This window comes from Podarcis vaucheri, assembly GCF_965113315.1.
Source record: "Podarcis vaucheri genome assembly, chromosome: 9".
In the NCBI taxonomy this organism is placed as follows: Eukaryota; Metazoa; Chordata; class Lepidosauria; order Squamata; family Lacertidae; genus Podarcis; species Podarcis vaucheri.
In genome coordinates this window covers 55,960,583-55,979,008 of record NC_138767.1, presented here as the reverse complement: position 1 = coordinate 55,979,008, position 18,426 = coordinate 55,960,583, and the positions used below count along the sequence as shown (strand labels likewise).

The 18,426-nt window shown below is 39.0% G+C and overlaps 1 protein-coding gene across 8 annotated transcripts in view; it reads left to right on the top strand.

The window, feature by feature from the left end:
• The window catches only part of CLOCK (clock circadian regulator), a 39,778-nt gene that overhangs the window by 15,075 nt on the left and 6,277 nt on the right, over positions 1 to 18,426 (top strand). For all 8 annotated transcript variants that reach the window (XR_014223511.1, XM_082238116.1, XM_082238114.1 and 5 more), the window contains 17 exons: positions 1,678 to 1,826; positions 2,462 to 2,553; positions 3,465 to 3,554; positions 5,221 to 5,341; positions 6,131 to 6,244; positions 7,498 to 7,616; positions 8,427 to 8,509; positions 8,721 to 8,827; positions 9,676 to 9,823; positions 10,079 to 10,154; positions 10,626 to 10,767; positions 11,079 to 11,179; positions 12,262 to 12,351; positions 12,764 to 12,922; positions 13,790 to 13,996; positions 16,966 to 17,171; positions 17,481 to 17,847. Coding sequence is in view for 7 of the 8 variants with exons in the window: in XM_082238116.1 (XP_082094242.1) it covers positions 1,678 to 1,826; positions 2,462 to 2,553; positions 3,465 to 3,554; positions 5,221 to 5,341; positions 6,131 to 6,244; positions 7,498 to 7,616; positions 8,427 to 8,509; positions 8,721 to 8,827; positions 9,676 to 9,823; positions 10,079 to 10,154; positions 10,626 to 10,767; positions 11,079 to 11,179; positions 12,262 to 12,351; positions 12,764 to 12,922; positions 13,790 to 13,996; positions 16,966 to 17,171; positions 17,481 to 17,847 (2,371 nt within the window). In the remaining variant the exon portion in view is untranslated. The remainder of the gene's footprint in view (positions 1 to 1,677; positions 1,827 to 2,461; positions 2,554 to 3,464; positions 3,555 to 5,220; positions 5,342 to 6,130; positions 6,245 to 7,497; positions 7,617 to 8,426; positions 8,510 to 8,720; positions 8,828 to 9,675; positions 9,824 to 10,078; positions 10,155 to 10,625; positions 10,768 to 11,078; positions 11,180 to 12,261; positions 12,352 to 12,763; positions 12,923 to 13,789; positions 13,997 to 16,965; positions 17,172 to 17,480; positions 17,848 to 18,426) is intronic.

Genomic DNA, 18,426 nt, shown 5'->3' with positions numbered 1-18,426 from the left:
ATGCTAAACCATGGTTCAGTATTATAAAGATGAGCCTCAGCAAGCCTAGGTAAAGCCAACTTCAAACCATGGAGTTTCCCCTCCCTGATTTGCATAGAATGCAAAGGTCCTTTGAAACTGAATGTAAAATTCTCCTGGCTGCACAGGAGAGAGTATTGGGGAGTGAATTGGAGAGCATGTGAGACTAATGCTTTGTTTGGACTTGCTGAGGCTTGACTAAGTAAATAGTTTAGAACAGGGAAAGAGAACCTGTGACCTTCCAGCTGTTATTGAACTTAATCTCTCATCAGCCTCAGCCAGCATTGCTCGTGATGATTGGTGATGAGAACTGTAGTTCAATGACATCTGGAGGGCCACTTCTGGTTTCGTATTACATCTGGACCAGTGCATAGATTGCACAGATTATATCAGGAAGCCTGGGAAAAGCCCTATATCCAGTGGTCTAAAGTATGCACAATGCCCTTAGTCCTTGCATACATTGCCTGGCATGTGGTCAGCTGTCTTATCTGACAATGCTGATAGCATACTTGGGGAAGGGGGAAGAGAAGGGAGGACGGATTCAAAGCATCTCTTTTCTCCCCACCCACCCTCTTAACAAGTGACCAAGTGGATTAATTAAAGTTTGTTCAAGGGAAGACACCAACACATAGTAGTCCCTTGCTGAGTGCAAGGATCACTGCATGGGGATCTTGGGTTTTTTTGGCTTAGAGACAATATTAAAATATTGCAATAAAATATTAACTATTTATGTACTGCAAAGATATAAGACTCTTCAATTTTGAATTTTTAGTTTTTCTTTTAATTTTATCAGGCACCCAAATATGTCCAAGTGTCTTGACTGGCAATTGACCTCTTGAAAAGCTACTGTAATATGCTTAAGACAAAAGCTTAGATTCAAACAACAGTAAAACTTGTTTCACAGGCTAAGGACTTGGGGCTCCCCCCCCCACTTTTTCTTTTAGCAGTAGCCTATCAAGGCTGCATAACTATTGAAAGAATCATAGGTATCTGAAGAAGTGTGCATGCACACGAAAGCTCATACCAAGAACTAACTTAGTTGGTCTTTAAGGTGCTACTGGAAGGAATTTTTTTATTGAAAGTGGAGGAAGAGTGGTGGAGTTTAAAAAAATTCCACTGGGCATGCTCAAGCACTTGTTTTTGCCAAAAGTAGTTATTTGGATTCCACCCAAAAGATGTTTAAAGATATTTAAACACAACGCTAATGTTTCCATGTATAGGGCTCCAAAATGGAATACTAATGTTGCAGTTCTACCCTTGCTAACTTGGGAGTAAGTTCCATTGAATTTAATAGAACGTCTGAGTTGGCATGATTAGAATTGTGCTGAAAGTATTTCTATGGCTAGTTTTGCCAAATGTTTCCTCCTCCTTACATTTGAAATGAGCATATTTTATTGACCATTGTAACTTACAGTACATTCTGTTGTATCCACTGCTTCCAGGGCTTCCATTCCCTCTTCTCCCCTTGCCTGCCCCCAACCTTCCAGGTATTCAGGAGCTGGAGGGGATGGGAGAGGAAAGGGAAATTCTGTTATGCAGATGGAAGCCCCTTGTGCTGACAGAACTGTAGCATTGGACACAGCCTCCTAACCCCTAAGAAATTGCATAAAACTTTCCCCCTGGAATTTTCATAATTGTGTGTGTCTGCTTTTTTTTAAGGGTGTCAAGAAACAAGTCTGAAAAGAAACGCAGAGATCAGTTTAATGTACTCATCAAAGAACTGGGATCCATGCTTCCGGGCAATGCTCGGAAGATGGACAAATCTACTGTACTGCAGAAGAGCATTGATTTCTTACAGAAGCACAAAGGTAATTTGGGAATGTCACAAGAAATTTGTGCAACAAATTTTGTTGAATTCTTGATACTTAAGTATATATGAGTATATATGAGTTGGAATGGTCCATAAATCACAGGTAGTTTTAGTCTGTCTACCTGGTGGTATTGGTGCTATATTTACTGGGACAGGGTGGTGGCAAGCTTGAAGGGAGCCCTGGATTGGTGGTGCCAGCAACCTGGTAAGGGTGTGTGTGCACATGTGAGCCACTGCCAACCCAGAACTCTCCTAGCTTTCCCCTGACCTATCTCTGTCCTGTTGAATGCAGCACTATGACTAGTAGTGTGCTGCTGTCTGCTCTTCCCATCATACAGTTCTGGTGATAAGTAAATGCTTCTTTTCTCAACCGTTTTACCTACCTATCTGCATCTTGGTACATTAAGGTAGAATGTTGCAATGAATACAGTTCTCTCACTTACTCTCTATCTTTTTTGTTTTTGTAATAGGCATGTTTAATGACAGGGTTGTTGTGTCTAATGAATGATAGTTTCCAATGGGATGGGGAAAATAACCTGTGGCGCTGTTCCCCTCCCCCTTTTGTTCAAGTTGGCATCCAAAGTTGGGTGTGTGCATTACAAGTGTGTGCATAATTTTCCTTTCCTTTTGCAGAGATCACTGCCCAATCAGATGCCAGTGAAATCCGACAGGACTGGAAACCCACATTCCTTAGTAATGAAGAATTCACTCAGTTAATGTTAGAGGTAACTAAATTATTTTCATTGTAAAATGTGTGCGTATTCTGTCATTGTAAGTATTGCTTTGTGATGTTGTGCGGTATATTTTCAGCTTTGTATTGTAATTAAAATGCACTTTCCCCAATATTCAGTTAAAATATGTGCAAAACAGATTCAAAAGATGCATGTGGAGAATGCTGCTGCCAGGGGGTTATTAGGGGACCAGTTACTTAACATATTCTGTACCTTTGAAACTTAATTTACCCTCTGTTTTGAAACCCAGTTTGATGATGCCTTTGACCTTTAATTCCTTAATGGTTTGGGTCCAAAGTAAATTGAGCACTACTTACCTCCATGTAATACTGCTTATCTGTTTAGAAACTTAGAAGGCTCTTTGCTCTCCATCCCACCATTATCTGTAGCTTTAGTCATGTTGGGTCGTATGTGGAGCCAGGCCTTCTCTACAGTGGCACTTAAACTTTGACACCACACTGGGAGACATGCTTAGTCTGTTCTCTTCCCACCTTCTGAAAGACGGTGAAGACCATTGTTGTCCATTGGGCATTTTATAGCAATGAGTTTAGTGCCTTGGTTTTGTGCTCCTGCTGTTTTGTGTTCAATTGATTGGAAACAATTTGTATCAAATTTGCAATTGGTATTTTAATGTTTTCTTTTGTATTTTAAGTTTTGTGAGCCTTTTGGCTGAGGAGCAACATAACGGTGTACTTAGCATAATGTGCATTTCCCCAGGTTTGAGAGCGCAACCCATGAATTGATTGTCAGATAGTGTTCAGTTCCACTGTTCAGGGTGCTAGTGCAGGGAGGTTTAAGATTTTGAGATCAATTAAGAAGTTAGTCCTGGCTCTTTTTTGTATGTTAATCAAATTGTACAGTGCCCTGTTTGTCTCCTTTTAACTGTCTCTTCTGTTTAATTTCAGGCTCTTGACGGTTTTTTCTTAGCAATCATGACAGATGGAAGTATAATATATGTATCAGAAAGTGTAACCCCCTTACTTGAACACTTGCCAGTAAGTAAGAGTTGCTTACAGGAAGATATCAGATTTATTTGGTCACTGGATGGACACTTTACCATTTGCCATTCTAGATTCTGGAGCTCAAATAGTATAATATCTTTTTAAAGACTTCATCTTTTCTTCCATTAAAGCAGCCTTAGTCCTGTTTCATGTATAAGGCACTTCAGTGGGTGAATCAGGAGCATCAGACATTTTTCTCTGCTCATATACACACAGCCATCACAGTGTACCACAGTGTGCACATTCATTGACCCCTGATGTAAGTGGTATATGAAAACAATACACATGTGCCTGTGCACGGTCTTCCTTCCATATAGCCTATTTCTCGCTTATCAAAGGGTATAAGCATTTTGTTTTTATCTTGCCCTTAAAAAATTATTTTTATTTTTGCACTAAGAAATGGAGACAAATACAGTTGAGTCTACCCTTGTGTAGATTTGGTTTATAATAGTTGCAGACTTCGTTTCCTCTAAGGAGGAAAGGGATTTGAACAATCCTGCACATTGAGGTTTTTACCCACAATTGCTGTGCATATGGTAAAACTTTTCCTTTTGTCCAAACTGTTGGAATGCAACAGATAATTTTGCTGATTTTACTATTGCTGGTTTTCTGCTTGAATTTGATGAGAGGCTTGTATATATATTGTAAAAGCATTCATTTAAAGTGGGATCCATAACTGATCTCTGCTCATGTCTTGTGCAAACAGACAGAACTGCTTTTCTGCCCACACAAGACATCTCTGGATTGCACACAAAATCGAGTAGGATCAGCATCAGAATATTGCAGGGTGTCCTCACTTTCTAACAGGATTGCTTCTCTTCAGGGTTTCTGCCAGCTAATTACACCCCTTTCCCAGATACTGTAAGTTGTTTAACAACAACAACAACAAGACTTTATTTGCGTAGCCGACAGGCCATAGCATCAAAGGACAAACACCGACAAAAATACATTTTACAAATATAATTATCATAAAATCTTATGACCTATTAAAACCCTAGGTAGAAGCTGGATTATTATTCATCAATGACCCTCTGTCCCATGGGTGGCGGCCTTTTCTCTGGTAGATTGTTCCAGGTCGGTTAAGTAAATAGACCAGCCAAATTGAAAGATTATAAATATAAATATAACCTCGGAGGGATGGTCAGGACAGGGAGAAAGATAATAATAACCAGATGCAGATAAATTAATAATCTCAGTACTTAAAACTTGCCAGAGGTAATAAAATGATAATAATAAAACACAATAATACTGTAAGTTGTAGTAAGCTTAAGTAGGGTATTCCCCCCCCCCAGTTTTCCACCTTTTGCAATAGATTCTCAATATCCTGTGGCTGCTTAGAATGCTCAGTCCTCATTCAAAGGTTGCTTCCTTAGGTTAAAACATATACTTCATTACTGCAATGTACCTCGAGTCTCAAAGGACAGGGGAGTGTCTTTTATACTTTGGATAGGATTATAGCAACGTTTGTTCACTGCATCTGAAATTAGGGCAATCCAGCTTTTTATTGTTGTAAAAATATTTGGAAATGATGTACTTAATCAGGATTATGTGTTACAAGCAGCATAATATTTTTCTCCCTGACAGCTGTGTTAGTTACTTTGTATTCAAAAGTGACATTTCACAAGATTACATTTTTATTTCATTTCTCTCTCTCTTTTAGTCTGACCTTGTGGATCAGAGTATATTTAATTTTGTCCCAGAGGGGGAGCATTCAGAGGTTTATAAAATACTGTCTACTCATCTGTTGGAAAGTGATTCGTTGACCCCAGAATATTTAAAATGTAAGTTGCACTGTTGAACTATCTCTCGGAAGAAAATCCTGAACACTTCAACATGTTAAAATACAGTGAAAATATAATCACTGATTTATTCTGTTAAACTAAGAGTTTCCTGAAATCTTTTTCACATACCAGGAATATGAAAAGGCTAACACTATTATTATATTTATATTTATATTTATATTTATGTTTATATTTATATTTATATTTGCAGGAGGTAAGGAACCAAGAATTGTTTCAACTGTGGCCAACAACTGCTGTATTTTAGCAGTATTATTATTATAATTATTTATTGAATTTATGTACCGCCCTATACTCAGAGGTCTCAGGGCGGTTCACCGAATAAAATAAAAATATAAAACTGCAAAATACATAATCAAAATAAAAACAACAACCCAATAACCTCCCCCCCCCCAAAAAAGCCACATTTTAAAAGGGCACAGGATCCTGACAACATTTAAAGTGAGACAATTAACAAACCTGGACAAGAACCACTTGCTGGAAAACCATGGTCACAGAAATTTCTGTCAATATATAAAATGTAAAAGATTATATTCTAAATGTGTAGGATCTTAGATTCAAACCTAGTTGAAAAATATTGTGGTAGCAGGGCAAGAAAAGACTGGATGCACTGAAGAACTACTCCCATGTAAGGAATGTAAGATGGCACATTGTTAAGGCTATGTTTAAGGTAGCTTCTTCCATTGTTTTGCACATTTTACTCAAGAATATCAGCTTGCAATGTTTTGATGTTCATTTTGATATTCCATTTTGTGTGTTTTGTTCTTCTAGCAAAAAACCAACTAGAGTTCTGTTGCCATATGCTCCGAGGGACAATAGACCCCAAAGAGCCACCTACATATGAATATGTAAAATTTATAGGAAACTTCAAGTCTTTGAGTAACAGTAAGTATTTTTTAAAAGTGTTTTAGATTACAACTAACTTGTGAAACGTTACAAGAAATAGGAAAAATAATGCACCTCTTTTTTTAAGGAAACAGGCACTGGATTACATTTAAATGAGGATAGTGTAAATTTACAGCATGTCTATTGACAGAAACTAGGGAAGTGTAGAAACTTGTAGTGCAGACACCCCCAAACTCGGCCCAGCTGTTTTGGGACTACAATTCCCATCATCCCTGACCACTGGTCCTGTTATCTAGGGATGATGGGAATTGTAGTCCCAAAATAGCTGGAGGACCGAGTTTGGGGATGCCTGTTCTAGTGAGTCTTGAATCCCAAGCCTTGGAGAGATTCTTGGCTGCTTTGGGCAAAGTGTGATCTGCATGTGACACCCAAGTCAAAGCAGAATTCCCCAAGTGCCTAATGGCACCTCATTGATTCAGATGCTTTAAAAAGCTGCAAACAAGTGTCTGCAGAAAGTGAAACTATTGTCTCTAAGCTCGCCATATAAGGAAGACAGCAGGGGGGGGGGAGGAGAGGGGCTAATTGATGCCTGTATTTTAAGGAAGACTCTCGGACCAGGATGGAGGGAAAGCTTGTTCAGAACTGTCAGTTTTTAATCAGAGGAATTATTTTGTTAGCACTGTTCAATCCCAGTGTTTGAGGGAAGGGATGTTGCTGAATAATATAATATACACTTTCTCTGTGCGTTCTGTTAGAGTTCGGAGGTGTCCTTCCCTTTCCTGCTTTTTTCCTATTGTCCAACTTACATCTTTAGCGCTTTCATTCTCTTTGATTACTCGTGCTTTTCAATTTATTTCCAGTTATTGTTAGTAGTCCCTCATTTTGTTTTGATTTTATTTGCTGCTATTTCAAGGGTTTTTGTTCTGTTTAGCAGAGTGCAGCGTTATGCCCCTTCCCCTTATAGTTCAGGGGCTGAGGACTTTGCTTCTGTGTGACTGTATGTAGTTGTTTTTTTAAAAAAATCACTTTGATCTGAAGGAAGGGCAGAATATAAAAACTCTGAGATGAAACAGGTTGAGTGAAACAGGTTGAGTGATTTTTACTTTCTTTTTACATCAGCTTAGGCAGTATTTATGTTATTAAATGAAATATTTTAAGAATGTAGTTTTAATTTTTTTCTCCCAGGTGATTTTTTTAAACACTTTGTTTCATAGGATCATTAATTATATGTTTGATTTTATAAGTCATTCTTAGAAATAGTAGTAATTTTCTTCTCTTCCTCCTGTCCTTAGTGTCTAACTCTGCGCATAATGGTTATGAAGGAACCATTCAGCGATCACATAGGCCTTCCTATGAAGACAGAGTTTGTTTTGTAGCTACGGTCAGGTTAGCTACACCTCAGTTTATCAAGGTATGTTAAGATTGTCATCTCCTCAAAATCTATGATATTTGCTTTTCTTTTGTATTTTTCTTAATCAAAACATTTATTGTTTAATGAGCAATCATTTAAGTAACCATACTCCAATCCAGGAAGGGCAATCTGCTCCAGGATGCAGGTGTTCTTGTATGAATTGCCTCCTAGATTGGGTCCTGTGCTGTTAAAAACAAGGTCTATAGCCAGCTTCTGTAACTGTACTGCACATATGTTGGATCAGGCTCAAGCATGCATCCCCAGAGGATGATTTGGGCTGTTAGTTAACAACCTGTCTGCAGTACTAGGAAGACTCAGTCAAGTTCTCCTCATTGCCGTAGCTGACGTTCAGTGCCTTTCCTACAGAAATTTTGAAACGTGTCCTTCTGTGGTGCAAATTTAGATTTGCTGAAGGCTTCATTATAAAGAACTTCCTCTTTTAGGAATGCTATATACCATGTGAATTGCTAGTAAAAAAAAGAAATAGCACAACTGACTTCCGTATCAATTCCCAGATGTCAAAAAGAAGTAGGGGAGTTCTGAGGATGATGGTTCCTCTGGTGGTTACTTGCACAGAATGCTGAACTTGCCATTCTCACACTGGTAAAATAAGCATAGTACGGGTTGGTCTGTAGTGGCAAGTTGCTTGAATTACTCCTCTTCCAAGCAGCAGTGAAACAGCAAAATAAGAAATATTTTGCATGTTACATTCGCGTCGAATTATATGTATGTTTGGAAGTCTGGATTTCATGAGAGTTTTTACATTAGAGTAGAGCAGTTCTGAGAGACTTACGTTTTTTTATTTTTTAGGAAATGAGCACTGTTGAAGAACCCAATGAAGAGTTCACCTCTAGACATAGCTTAGAATGGAAGTTCCTTTTCTTGGATCACAGGTGCCATTTCTTACAATGTAGTACTAAGCGGTAGCACTCTGTTACCGTTAGTGGTCACTAATCCTCATTGGCTGTTTATAGCAAGAAATGAATTTTACTTTTTACTGAATACGTTTTTATGTAATTATAAGCACAATTTTCTGTTTAAAAACTGTGACTGATTTTTTTCTATTCTGAGAAATAAAATAACGACTCTTATGTCATTATCCAGGGCACCGCCAATAATAGGTTATTTGCCATTTGAAGTGTTGGGGACATCAGGCTATGATTATTATCATGTTGATGACCTAGAAAACCTGGCAAAATGTCATGAACACTGTAAGTAAATGTCAAAATTTTATGTAAACCATACTAATATAGAATTGGTAACTTTTTGATGTATACAAACTAGTTACAGTGGTACCTCTGTTCCCGAATATCTCTATTGACGAACGTTTCAGAACCCAAACACCGAAAACCTGGAAGTAAATGCTTCTGTTTTTGAACGTGCCTCAGAAGTTGAACAGCTTCCGCTGCATGTTTTTCCGTTTTCTCAGTGCAATTTACAAACTGTACTTTGCGCCTTGGTTTTCAAACATTTCGAAAATCGAACAGTCTTCCGGAATGGATTACGTTCAAGAACCGAAGTACCACTGTATCTATATTTGAAAATCTTTTAACTAGGGCTGAAATACTTGTAAAATTATGTTCTAAAAAAGTTTTTAATCACAAAATAGTGCTTAAACAAAAATAGCACTTAAGCACAATTTAAATAATTGCTTAATAATAATAATAAATTGCACATTCAGAATTATAACTTCCCTGTTTACTGGGCTAGGTTTTGCCTACTAGTGTGGCTGGAACATTGCGCTATCTGAAGTGTGGAAAATTAATTTCAGTTGTGCATGTAACTAATAGATAAGAATAATGATTGGTGACATCAGGAGCTACCATTCTGGAAGCAATCATAGTAGTTCTCGGGTTTCTTTCCATTTTCTCCTTGTATAATATTTTCCACAGCTTTTAAAAATATTTTTCTTTTTCTTTCTTTCTTTTTTGTATTTGGGATATTAGAATCAAATGAAGAAAATTTTGTGGTGGTTTAAATAAATGATGTAAACTGTTTAAATGCACATTCTGTAAGTGGCATTTTCTGAAGCAGAACCTTATTTTTACATTGTTTTTAGTAATGCAGTATGGAAAAGGGAAATCCTGCTATTACAGATTCCTCACAAAGGGTCAACAGTGGATTTGGTTGCAGACTCATTACTATATCACTTACCATCAGTGGAATTCTAGGCCAGAGTTCATCGTATGTACACACACGGTAGTAAGGTAATAGAATTCTGCATAATTTTTATTACAGTTTTTTGCAACCGATTTTTCAGCTATATTTTAGTACTTCTCCCAGCTGACTAAGAAGTCATCAGAGTCTTCTGAGTTAGTCACACGTAAAAGCATATTAATGCATTAATGCATCCATGTTATTTTTCAAATGCATTTAAATAACGTATATAAAATGTTTGCTACCATTCTGTTAAGATGAACGGACATACTAATATCCTGAAATGTTGGATTATTTGTCGGTAGTTATGCAGAGGTTCGAGCAGAAAGGCGGCGTGAACTTGGTATTGAAGAGTCTCTACCAGAAACAGCTGCAGATAAAGTAAGTTTTACACCACCATCTTATATTGGTTCTGTTCATTGCTATAGCTTTTAAAAAATAATACTTTAAAAATTGGCTTGTAGGGTTTGCAGTGCCTGCACTTCAGCAGGTGTTAATAATCCACCCACCCAGAGCTATTCATTCTTTCATGTAAATTACCTAGTGATAAGGTGTTCAAAACTTCTTTTGCACAGTTTGGTTTGGATTTTTTGTTGTGTTTTTGGGTTGTCAGAGTTGTGAAAGAGAAGCAAACACTGATCATAGGGAGAAGTAAGATGGAAAGACGGACTGTTAATATGGCAAACAGAGCAGGGATAAGTTAAGGGAAGGTGAAGCACATGTATAAGAAATTTGCTTTCATTGTGAAAGCCCCATGTTTGAATATTTGGTGAGATACAGTTAGTTTCTGCTAATTATATTGCTAATTATTTTGTGTGTGATGCACCAGCCAAAGCATTTTTATTGTTTTAGAGTCAAGACTCTGGTTCTGAGAATCATATAAGCACAGTAAGCCTCAAAGAAGCTTTGGAGAGATTTGATCACAGCCCTACACCTTCTTCTGCCTCCAGGAGTTCAAGGAAATCTTCTCACACTGCAGTTTCAGACCCTTCTTGTGAGTGCACAAAATCAAAACTATTCTATAGAAGGTTATTGACTTTGGGGCCTTGTGACTTTAAAATGAATGTTATTCATGATAATTGTAGCCTGATGATATTATTAGTTCTACAGAGAGAGTTGTTAATCTGGTGTAGAATAAATCTCAATTTTTACGTAACCAATTGGAATAAAGGCTGTTTTGAATATGCAGTGCTATAATTTTATTGTGATGAACTATTCACTTGCCTAAGTATATCTGGGCAAACTCAGAATGGTGATGATGAATAAAAGTATCCCTCTTCAATTTTATATTTGCTGGGACATCAGCAACGCCAACGAAGATGACAATGGATACTAGCACTCCTCCAAGGCAAAATTTATCCACTCTTGAAAAGTCTGCACAAAGGAGGGCATCGCTTGGTAATCAGGTAATTCTTTAGAAAATAGCAACTCATATTTATCCGTTAAGACTTGTGAACATTAGATTTTTTTCCGCTTAAAATACAAACAACACAATAAATAAATGCTTTCAGTTAGTCACCTAGTTTGGAAACATCCTTTTTAAAGCTTTGAGTTGACTGCTTGAGAATGTCACTATCCTGAATGTGTCCACCATGTGCGCAGTTCTACGCTCAAGCAGTCAACTGAGAGCTTTTCATTAAGTGTCATCTGGCTTTTTAAAAATAATGGAGAGTTTTGCTATGAATCTGAATAGAAATCAGCTTTCAAATAGTGTGGGATCCAGTAATGCTCCTGCATGAGCAGAAGAGTCTTCCCCTTCATCTCCAGTTTACCCCCAAAATCTGCTCCAGAGGTTAGGTATTATGGATTGTATTCAGTAATGCACCAGTGTCATTCCACTGTATCAACAGAACATCCATTTCCTCTGATCCTTGTGTGCCCCACAAATATGCTTCAGAAGGTCCCCCATCCCTCCGGAACTGATTTTAAGGGTACAAGAGGGCTCTAAAGGCGAAGAGTAAACTCTGCTGCATACACAGAACTCTCTTGTGTCATCAGAGCTGCAGCTTTGGATACGTCCTCTATGTGTTTGTAAAATTTGTGTCTTTTTAAAGTACTGCTGTGTTTCATGCCTTTTGTATAAAACGTAAGCATTAGCTCAGCGGATGCTTTTGGAAACGTTTATGAAGGCTACTTGTTCCACAAAAACAAAAGAGGAAGGTACACTGGAACAGAGAATAACTCTGAGGCTTCTGCTGTAGATTGCTAATCTTTGTCTACCTATTTGGGGTGTATAACACTTGCATTTGGCTTTTTATATGTGTGCATGTTCATGTGGGCAAATCAAAGTTTAAAAATGGAAATCCGCAAGTGATGTAAGGTGGTCCAAACTCTTTCTAGCTATCCCGTTTCTTCTCAGGTAGTTAGGGAAGAAAGGAAGATTACATTTGGGCATGTCATTTTAAAACCTCCTCCACCATTCTATCTGCCTCCAAAATACATATTTGATTTGATAATTATGGTATGTATATTTCTTTTTAAATCCTAGTCTTTAAATTCACAATCTATTGGACAACCTTTAGCGCAGCCAATGATGTCCCAGCCTGCATCTTTACAGATTCAGCAAGGCATGTCTCAGGTACTAATTAAATCTGAATGTGTATTAAAGCAAGTAATTTGTATTAAAGCAAGTAATTACATTTTAATCCTTTAATGGATCGTTGTTTGATCTAGAATTCAGTTCTTGAATTTGGGTGTGTTGGAAGTAATGTCCCCTGCTATTAACAGGTCCCATTGCCTGACTTTTGGTTCAGCAGGTCCTGTTTTCTCTTTGTCTAAGATTTCTCTAAATTGGTCAGCATCCTCAGTACTTTTTTAAAAAAGTCTTCTTTGTCAGAAATGTCAATTTATGACTTTAAGCTAAATACAGATAATTACTTCCATACTCACAGGGTTGATAGAATTTTTTGTAGTGGTTAATTACTTTTCCTATGGTATGTTTGCTACTGATTCAAATCTTTCTTGCGTTTTTCTTAAATGTTGCTTTGTAGCCTATGCTTCAGTTTTCTGCTCAGTTAGGAGCTATGCAGCACTTAAAGGACCAATTGGAGCAAAGAACACGAATGATAGAAGCAAACATTCATCGGCAACAAGAAGAACTGCGTAAGATTCAGGAACAACTCCAAATGGTCCATGGGCAAGGACTTCAGGTTGGTTAAAGCTGATCAGATACTGACATAGCTAGTGATTCTACACTTAAAATCTCAATCTCTCTCCCTCTCCCTCTCTCTCTCTCTCTCTCTCTCTCTCTCTGTCTCTGTGTGTATTTGTATGTGTGATGTACAGATTAAAACTGATGTTTTGCATGCTGGAATAAAAAATTATTGATAAAAGACTCCTTCATTATAATAAAAAGTTGTCTAGTAGCACCTTGTAGACCAACTAAGTTTGTTCTGGTATAAGCTTTCGTGTGTGTGCACTCTTCAGATACCATTATAACTTCATTATTAAGTTATTAATTCAGGAGATTTGTACTTTGCATTTCGACTGAAGTTCTTAACGGAGCTTACAACATTAAGAAAATACAATGAGTATATTTTGATTAGTTGGTTCTATAGATAAAATATTTCCTGAAAAAGCATATCTTTAATGTTATAAAACTTAATTTGATCAACCATTTCACTGGAACCCTAGATGTTCATATCAGTTACTAATAAGGGCCATGTGATATAACTGCAAGTTCTGCCACTCGTAAAATAAAATACAAATACAGGTTACAGTAGTTTAGTTGTAGGTAGGGTTTCCCCCTTTACCAGCTTAACAGTATAATCTTATGCATGGTTACTCAGAAATAAGACTTGCTGAATTCAATTTTATTACTCCCAGTTAAGTGAGTATAGAGTTCAGTCTAAGCCTCATATGACCATTAGAACACTATTATTAGACAAAATGATAGTGTATATAATTTTCACCTCTAAGATAGGGGATTAATTGACCTTTAAACAAACAATGGTTTATGTGTTCTGAATGCTCACTAGTATTTTAAGCACTGGCATGTATTCTTTTTCTTCTGAAAGATGTTCTTGCAGCAATCAACTCCTGGATTAAACTTTGGTTCTGTTCAGCTGACTCCTGGAAACCCATCAAATATTCAGCAGATTACACCAATAAATATGCAAGGTCAAGTTGTTCAAACTAATCAAATCCAAGGTGGCATGAACACTGGGCATATTGGTGCTCAACACATGATACAGCAACAGCCTTTGCAAAGTACTACCCAACAGGTAATGCCACACTTGAAGATAATATTTAGTTATGTGCCATTGTTTCTTAAATGCAGCCTTTGTATCTTTATGTTGCTATGAGAGAGTGCTTCTTTAGTAGATGTTATTTATTCTTCAAGCACTCACTTCTACTAGCCTAGCCTTTGAGGGTAGGGAAGGGCTTAGAGTCAGGAAAGTGTGACTCATATGTCAAAGCCAACTTTAGGAAGTATATTGGCGGATTGAGTGGGTTGTTGCAAAAAAACACACCTGTCCCACACTTTGTTTAATATAAGAAAGAAGCAAGACGTGACTGGGCTAGGAAGCTAGACCGTGACAATCCAGGAAGCTGGAGAGTTCAGATTATTGGTGGATCAATTTTTTGGCCATTCAGAAGTGAACAATTTGTCATTGCACAAAGGAAGATAGGAAGGAAATGAATGTTCAAGGGCAAACAGAATTTGCGGAGCTGTTGCCATGGTGCAAGGATTACCGTATTTTTCGCTCTATAACACGCACCTGACCATAACACGCACATCGTTTTTAGAGGAGGAAAACAAGGGAAAAAATATTCTGAACGAAACAGTGGATGTATCATTTTTGTGCTTCATGCTGTGGCCACAGACATGTGATCTGATGGTGAATTTGGGCTGACCCAATGCAAAGATCCTGAGGATCCATGTGGATCCATGCTTTGTAACCACGTTTTTGCACCATTGCAGCCCCAGACAACAGTGGGTGCGTGATTTGGGGGGGGGGCAGGCTGTAGCCATGGACATGCTATGTTCTCTGGTGGTGAATTTGGGGGTGACCCAATGCAAAGATCCTGAGGATCCATGCTTTTTAACCACATTTTTGCACCGTTGCAGCCCCAGGCAACAGTGGGTGCATGATTTGGGGGGGCAGGCTGCAGCCATGGACATGCTATGTTCTCTGGTGGTGAATTTGGGGGTGACACAATGCAAAGATCCATGTGGATCCATGCTTTTTAACCACATTTTTGCACCATTGCAGCCCCAGGCAACAGTGGGTGCATGATTTTTGGGGGGCAGGCTGTAGCCATGGACATGCTATGTGCTCTGATGGTGAATTTGGGGTGACCCAGTGCAAAAATCCTTAGGATCCATGTGGATCCATGCTTTTTAACCACATTTTAAGTGGGGAGGGAAGGAAAAACACAGAAGGGCTAAGAATGCAGGAGTGGGGTATAACGGGAGGGAGGAAAGGAAGGCAAAAGTTTCCCCCACGCACCCACCCAAGCCAGCCAGCTCTCTCTCTCTCTCTCTCTCTCTCTCTCTCTCTCCCACCTGCATGTTTTCAGCAGCACCGGAGCACAGAGAGGAAGGAGCGGAGCACAGAGAGGAAGGAGCGACAGTCTGCTTTTCCCCTCTGCTTGCCTGGAGGGGAGGGGCTTTCCCTGCTCTTTGTTCCATTTGAGCAAACACAGTAACGAAACAGAGGAGGGTGGGCAGTAAGACCCTGAGGCAGAATGCAGGAAAGCAGCAACTTCCTGTCTCACGGAGCTCCCTTCTCCCTGAAGCGCGGTTTGATTTTTGCCTTATTTTTCGGCTCCAGGGACCACACATTCGCTGCATAACACGCACAGACATTTCCCCTTCCTTTTTAGGAGAAAAAATCTGCGTGTTATAGAGCGAAAAATACGGTAATAGACAAGTCAACATTTCCTTTTGTTGTGCATAGTGCCATCTAGTGGGTGTAAAAATAAGTTGCATCAGGAGGAAGAAATGTCTCTCCCTAGCCCCTATTTTTTCTCTTTTTGGGAAGCTGTTTCTGCCTCTATAGACAGCAATTCAGGAAGATATTTCAGCTGTGACAACCAAAATATCAGTAGACCTGATTTTTCAGAAATGGCTGAAGCATTAATTACTTAACTGGAAAACAAACCCATCTACTCTATTAATCATGGCCTTTAAACAAATTCTAATTGGAACTGTTCCTTGTCTAAAGTGTGTTCAGTTGTAAATTCCAATCAACTTTGTCAATGGTAAGCTTCCCTAGCATAATAATTAGGCCGAAACAAAGTGAAGCACATAACTGACAGCTCACATCCTGATTTTGATAATTGTGGGCTATCTTTTTCACTTCAAACCACGCATTTAAGATTCCTTTGTCTTGTCTGTGCATGCACATCTGTGTATGCCTACCCATTTGACTTCCTGATTGGCTGCCTGCCTGTGTTTAAGAGACAGCGGCTGTTGGGTGGCACGGGCACACACTTTGACCACACCCACCACTGGCATCTACTGGCACAACCAGTGCCGCCCTTGGGCTGAAAAGGGTTTGGCATGCCTGCTTTAAAAAGAAGACAAATGGGATGATTTCAAAATACCCCATGCATTGCAATTACTACATTGAAAGGAAGGCCATTCAGTCATTACATACTGTAAGATGTATCTTTTGTGAAATTTCAAACTACCTAGAATATCATTAAATTATTTTTAAAAACATATTCTCCATTTAAAAAAAGGAAAACGTCTTCCACTTTAACATTGGTACCTTTAGTTTCCAGTCAGGATTGTGAATCATTACAGCCTGAGGGGAGAGAGTGGATGATTTCTAGCTCTCTCGTTGCATCCTTTGAACAAACTCAAACCCTCTTTCCCAGAAAGAATTCCTTATGGTGACCCCTTACTCCTTAATAAAAACTTCCTTTGGCTGGTAAGGAGGTAAGGAGATATTTGAGCAGGGTGTCATTTCACCTTTTTCTGACCCCTGCACCTTCACAGGCCACAGCTCATTTATGGTCAGTGATTTCAAATACAAGGCTTGTGTTTTCTAGAGAGCTAATATAATATATATAACACACCACTACAAAATGCCCCCCCAAATAGATGACATACAGTTAGCAGAACCATTAAAAAAAAACAACGGGCTGCTCAATCTGTAGTTTCTTGCAGTTTGGTGGGGTTGCCTTAATTCTGTTCCGTCATACTAAATAATCACATTGACAACCTATTTTCTTTGTGCAGCATAATCAACAAAATATTCTCAGTGGGCACAGTCAGCAGACTTCTCTTTCTACGCCATCTCAGAGCACACTGTCAGCCCCCTTGTATAACACTATGGTGATTTCCCAGCCGGCTACAGGGAACATGGTCCAGATCCCTTCTAATTTGCCACCAAGTAATAACCAGAATGCTGCTATTACCACATTTACCCAAGACAGACAAATCAGGTAAGTGTTAAGAGAGACAAGTGAGGCTTGCTACAAAATGCCTCTGTGTAGAATGCTCCTGTTCAGTCTTCCAGCCAGCCATGCCTGCCTTCAGGCTACTCCACACTTGATGTGTCGCCCATAAAGCTGTTAAGCAAATAAAATTAGTCTGGGCACTGATGGAGAGAGGATGCTGGACTAGAGGGACTCTTGGGTTGCTGTTAGGTCTTAAATGAGATTGAAAGTACAAAAAGCACCCATCAAGCTAATTTGTGGGGTGTTGGTTAAGACTACCTGAGACAGACAACAGATCTTTCTTTTCTTTCACAGATTTCCGCAGGGACAGCAGCTTGTAACAAAGTTAGTCACTGCCCCTGTAGCTTGCGGAGCAGTTATGGTACCAAGTACTATGTTTATGGGACAGGTGGTGACTGCTTATCCCACTTTTGCTGCACAACAGCAGCAGCCACAGACGTTATCAATAACACAGCAGCAGCAGGAGCAGCAGCAGCAGCAGCAACAACAACAACAACAGCAGCAGCAGCAACAGCAGCAGCAGCAACAGCAACAGCAGCAGCAGCAGCAGCAGCAACAACAACAACAGCAGCAGCAGCAGCAGCAGCAGCAGCAGCAGCTCACTGCAGTTCAGCAATCTGCTCAAACTCCACTGTCCCAGCACCCACAACAGTTCTTGCAGGTAAAGCAACATGTTCATTCATACGTTTGACGAGCTGGCCGTATAGGACAATGCAACTTAATGAACCTATACTGAAAGGTGTTCTTCTGTAGATAGTTGATGCTATACATGTTGGGCTTTTGGAAAACACATAATTCCCTGCAGCAGTGCAGGGAAGGTGATATTAATTGAAAAAAATGCCAGCCTCTGTCCTAGAAAATGTGGGTTTTTAAGTCAGGCCTGAAAGTGTGTGTGTGTGTGTGTGTGTGTCCTGAATTCAGGTAAGGGTAGGGGAGAAGAGGAAATAGGTGCATTGCACTCAAAAAAGTTTTCCCACATGGCTTGCTTCAAAAAAGGGAATCAAATGGAAATGCCTCCTTTGAAAGTCCTTCTTCAAACTTCCTATGCATCATTTATGGTAAGAGCTGTTTGTTTGGAAGGCTATATTTACTTCATAGCTTGTGCCAGGTATACAAGAGAACTTTATGTCTGCATACCAGATGGTCTTGGTTGGCAAGAGCCAAGGAGAAGTTTGTCTGTCTGTCTGTCTGTCTGTCTATCTGTCTGTCTATCTGTCTGTCTATCTATCTATCTATCTAT